The following is a 4597-nucleotide window of genomic DNA, read 5'->3' on the forward strand; positions in this document are numbered from 1 at the left end:
AGGTTTTATTTTTTTCCCAAAGTGCAGGGTGGACGGCTGTTTTGTGATAGAGAGGGTCCCATATGAACCCTGACCAAGTGGCCAGTGACCATATCATTCCCTTTTATGTAAAATTGTATTTGTAACGTCCCAAAGAAACTCTTGGCAAAGGTCAAGAGGCATCAATCCAGTCACCCATTTTTTTTTTGTATATAAAACTAACGCCAGCAACACCTCACATCCTTTCTGTCTTACTGACTCAGATACACACACAAGTGACACACAAAAAAAAAAGCACTCTTGAGAGCTGATAAAAAACCAGAAAACAGTACAGAAGAGTTTTTGATCCATTCAAAATGGATTACTGGTCTCCTTCTTTCTCTGATGATGAATTCAAGAAACTTGTCCTTCGAATGAACCCCCCAAGGTACTTTTTTTTTTACCCTTTGTATAAAATGGTGTGTTGATTAATTCGAGGCGGAGTCAGAATTTGAAGCTAAAAAGGGGTAGATAGACACCCCATGTGTTCATTTGTTATCAAGATTGCTACTTTTGTAATCAAGATTGTTTGTAAATTGAAAATTTTGCATTTTTTGCTACATGGTGTGTTGATTAATTGGAGGTGGAGTCAGAATTTGAAGCTAAAAGGGTAGACAGACACTCTCCCCCTTCACCCCCATGTGTTCATTTGTCATCAAGATTGCTATTTTTGTAATCAAGATTGTTTGTAAATTGAAAATTTTGCATTTTTGCTATATGGTGTGTTGATTAATTCGAGGCGAAGGCAGAATTTGAAGCTAAAAGGGTAGACTGACATTCTCCCCCTCCACCCCCATGTGTTCATTTGTCATCAAGATTGCTACTTTTGTAATCAAGATTGTTTGTAAATTGAAAATTTTGCATTTTTGTTACATGGTGTGTTGATTAATTCGAGGTGGAGTCAGAATTTGAAGCTAAAAGGGTAGATAGACACTCTCCCCCTCCACCCCCATGTGTTCATTTGTTATCAAGATTGCTACTTTTGTAATCAAGATTATTTGTAAATTGAAAATTTTGCATTTTTGCGCTGATTCAATTGTTAATTTTGATGATGTGGTGTTTATAGGGTTACTGTTGATAACACATCTGACAAGAAAACAACTTTGATCAAGGTATGGATGTGTTTTTCTGTATGAGTGAAATGGATTTAATCAGTTTTACTGTTGGTGCTCTTTGATTTTTGAAGAATTGGGATATAAAAATGATTGGAATTTTGCAGGTTGATAGTGCTAATAAAAGAGGAAGCTTGTTGGAAGTGGTTCAGGTTCTTTCTGATTTGAACCTTATAATCAAAAGAGCTTATATATCTTCTGATGGGGAATGGTTTATGGATGGTGAGTTTCTTGATTTTTCTTAGGTTTTTTCAATTTGTTTAGTACACCCTTTACACTCTATGAGCTGATCGGTTTATCGGAAACAGTCTCTCTACCTTTCAAGGTAGGGGTAAGGTCCTCCGGACCCCACTTGTGGGATTACACAAGGTACCTTGTTGTTGTTGTTGTTGTTGTATACCCTTTATACACTACAAATAAACTGGAATAAGTTGTGAACTTCGTTACTAATCCATTGTTGAATTGCTTGTAGCTAACATAGTTTTTTGATAATCTGTTGTTAAATAGGATTAGAACGGACTTTTTTGTTTAGCTACAGAATCTGTCTGTTGTTAATTCCTGGTTTTTTTTTTCCAGTAGTGTTTGTTTTAATTGTTCTTTCCCTTGTTTCAGTGTTTCATGTTACTGATCGATATGGAAAAAAGCTCTCTGAAGATAATGTCGCTGACCGCATTCAGCAGGTACATCTAATTCCGTATTGAGACGTACTTGATTGATTGATTAATCAGGCAGCCATTGTTTGCCCCTTTTTAGAAGTTTTTCAATCATCAGTTTGTTTTAGTATAACACTCTTTAGGTTCGGTATCAGTTTTCACTAAGGGTGGATTCAAAATATAAACAAGTAAATAATTTTATATGCATTAAAAATAATTTTGACAATTGTATAATGCTCCAAGAAAGGGGGTTCGGATCTTCTGTCCACTACTTCACTCATGGTCAGTATGCTCACTGAAATACGTAATTTCGTTAGTTGTCAGCCTCGGAGGAGACTGAGTAGGAAGTGGATATCACTGAGTTAAAGAAGATCAAACAATATATTTTTTACTTAATACAGATAATGTTATAGTGTGAGATTGAGTAAACATTAAAGCTCAAATATTTTCTTGTGTTGCAGTCACTGGGACAGAGGGGGAGCCGCAGCTTCCGGTCTTTGGAAAGATCTGTGGGTGTTCAATCTGCTGCAGAACACACAACCATTGAACTGACGGGGCGAGACAGACCAGGATTGCTTTCAGAGATCTTTGCTGTTCTTGCAGACCATAAGTGTAATGTTGTAGCATCAGAAGTCTGGACTCACAATTCAAGAATGGCATCAGTTGTTTACATAACTGATGAAGAAAGCAGATTGGCAATAACTGATCCTGAGAGGCTTGCCAATATCAGGCAACTGATGTTGTATGTTTTAAAAGGAGACAGAGATTTGTGGGGTGCCAATACAGCAGTTTCTGTTGGCTCCACTCATACTGGAAGGAGGCTACATCAGATGATGTATGCTGATCGTGATTATGATAAAGATGATACAGACTGTGTATTGGTTGACAATAGGAAGCCTCTGGTAACTGTAGAAAGGTGTGCAGATAAAGGGTACACTGTTGTGACTTTGAGATGTCCAGACCGTCCTAAGCTGCTCTTCGATGCAGTGTGCACATTAACTGATATGCAGTTTGTAGTGTATCATGCTACCATCATTGCTGAAGGACCTGATGCTTATCAGGTAGTCTTTTAAATGCTTGAAAATTTCCTAAATCATTTTTTTCCGCTTTATCGTACATGAACCTGCTGAGACCTTTCTTTGCAAAAACTGCAAGATGAACTTTTATTTTCTGAAACAGCATTTTAAAAGTTCATTATTGGAAATTTTACCATTTGTAATCTAAAGACTAAAGAAAGAGTTGTAATTTTTTTCTCTTTGTTAAACTGTGTTCGTGTTGCTTGCTTTTGTTTTTGGTTAGGAATATTACATTAGGCATATGGATGGGTGCCCCATTAGTTCTGAAGCGGAGAGGCAACGTGTAATTCACTGCTTGGAGGCAGCTATCAAGAGGAGAACTTCAACGGTACAAACTCATGATCCGAATGCAAATTAAGTACTACTCAAACTCCACACATTTTTAAACTTATGTTCTTTCTTTTGTTCATAATATGCAGGGAATAAGACTGGAATTATGTGGAGATGACAGAATTGGGCTTCTATCAGATGTAACTCGCATATTTAGGGAGTACGGTCTTTCTGTTTCCCGTGCAGAGGTCATGACAAGGGGCACACAAGCTGTTAACGCGTTTTACGTGACTGATACATCAGGTGGTCCAGTTAAAAATGAAACCATCGAGGCTGTCCGGAAAGAAATAGGTGTAACCATTCTTCAAGTCACGGATGATCTCTACTCGGGTGCACCTCCACAGCAAACTTCCAGGTTCTCTTTAGGTAACATATTAAGATCAAGATCAGAGAAATTTCTCTACAACTTGGGATTGACAAAGTCATATTCCTAACTTTATTTCTATTTCAAACTTAACTAACATGTAAAGTTTGAAATAGAAGTTCATAGATAGGCAGAGGCCTCTGCTGCCAGTTTCTGGTAGTGCTTAGCATAGATGTTCTTACTCATAGGCCAAAACTTTTATTTCCATTGCAAACTTGTAAAGTTTATACTAAGCAAATGTACAGCAGGAGATGCATTTTCTCCCTTTAACTGCTATGCTTGTGTGATCCTCTTTGTTTTTATTGTGATTTGCAAGTAACTACTAGTGGAATATCAAACTTAGGGTAAGCCGTAAAACCTCGGTCATGTTCCAACCGAGGTTAACAACAACAACAACAACATACTTAGTGTATTCCCACATAGTGGAGTTCGGGGAGGGTAGAGTATACGTAGATCTGACCTCTACCTCAAAAAGTGAGGTAAGAGAGTTGTCTCTGATAGACATAATACATAAAAATAAAAAAAAATTAAAAAAACTTGAACTTGCCCTTGGCTGACAAGTAATCACTCTTACTCTGGGAGTGCACATGCTAGACACCTCGACTCCTTTCTACTATGTCAGCTGAACACTCCAACTTACAACATGATCATCTAGTCACCTTCAAAATTTAAATGTCAGTCAGAGTCAAGTGTCCACGAGACACAATAGGATTTGTTGGAGTGTTAGTAATTGCTAACTGAGACCAAGTTGAAGTTTCTAGATGTGTTATTGTGTGTTCTCAAAGTTTGAATGCTTGTTGGATGAGTTCAAGTTAGAATGATTGTTTATGTATGATGGCTATTTAATTTTAGTGGCAAGTTCAAGGTCAGTACATATATTCCAACAAGAAATATTCTTCTTCTTAAGATGTTGAGTTGACCAACATGTGAGACCTTGATTGAAAAGGACATGCAAGGTTTACTTTGTTCAAAAATTCAACCCCACTGTTTATGATTCGATTGCATGGAAAATGCTGACTGATTCCTTTGTTAGCAGTTAGTACA

The 4597-nt window shown here is 37.3% G+C and overlaps 1 protein-coding gene across 1 annotated transcript; it reads left to right on the top strand.

Moving 5' to 3' along the window:
- Nucleotides 1–225: 225 nt before the first annotated feature.
- On the top strand, nt 226–3837 carry LOC125875225 (ACT domain-containing protein ACR4-like). The gene is made up of 7 exons (XM_049556330.1): nt 226–406; nt 1085–1130; nt 1238–1352; nt 1743–1810; nt 2245–2844; nt 3083–3187; nt 3279–3837. The coding sequence occupies exons 1-7, from the start codon at nt 336–338 to the stop codon at nt 3621–3623; spliced, it is 1350 nt and encodes a 449-aa protein (XP_049412287.1). The 5' UTR covers nt 226–335; the 3' UTR covers nt 3624–3837.
- The last annotated feature ends 760 nt before the right edge of the window (nt 3838–4597 follow it).

Source organism: Solanum stenotomum, chromosome 1, assembly GCF_019186545.1.
Source record: "Solanum stenotomum isolate F172 chromosome 1, ASM1918654v1, whole genome shotgun sequence".
NCBI lineage: Eukaryota > Viridiplantae > Streptophyta > Magnoliopsida > Solanales > Solanaceae > Solanum > Solanum stenotomum.

Bases quoted from the DNA above. Each gene is read 5' to 3' on its own strand.
- LOC125875225 (XM_049556330.1), top strand. From the start codon at position 336: ATGGATTACTGGTCTCCTTCTTTCTCTGATGATGAATTCAAGAAACTT. The intron at 407-1,084 runs GTACTTTTTTTT...TGGTGTTTATAG, and splicing joins CTTCGAATGAACCCCCCAAG to GGTTACTGTTGATAACACAT. The intron at 2,845-3,082 runs GTAGTCTTTTAA...GTTTTTGGTTAG, and splicing joins AAGGACCTGATGCTTATCAG to GAATATTACATTAGGCATAT.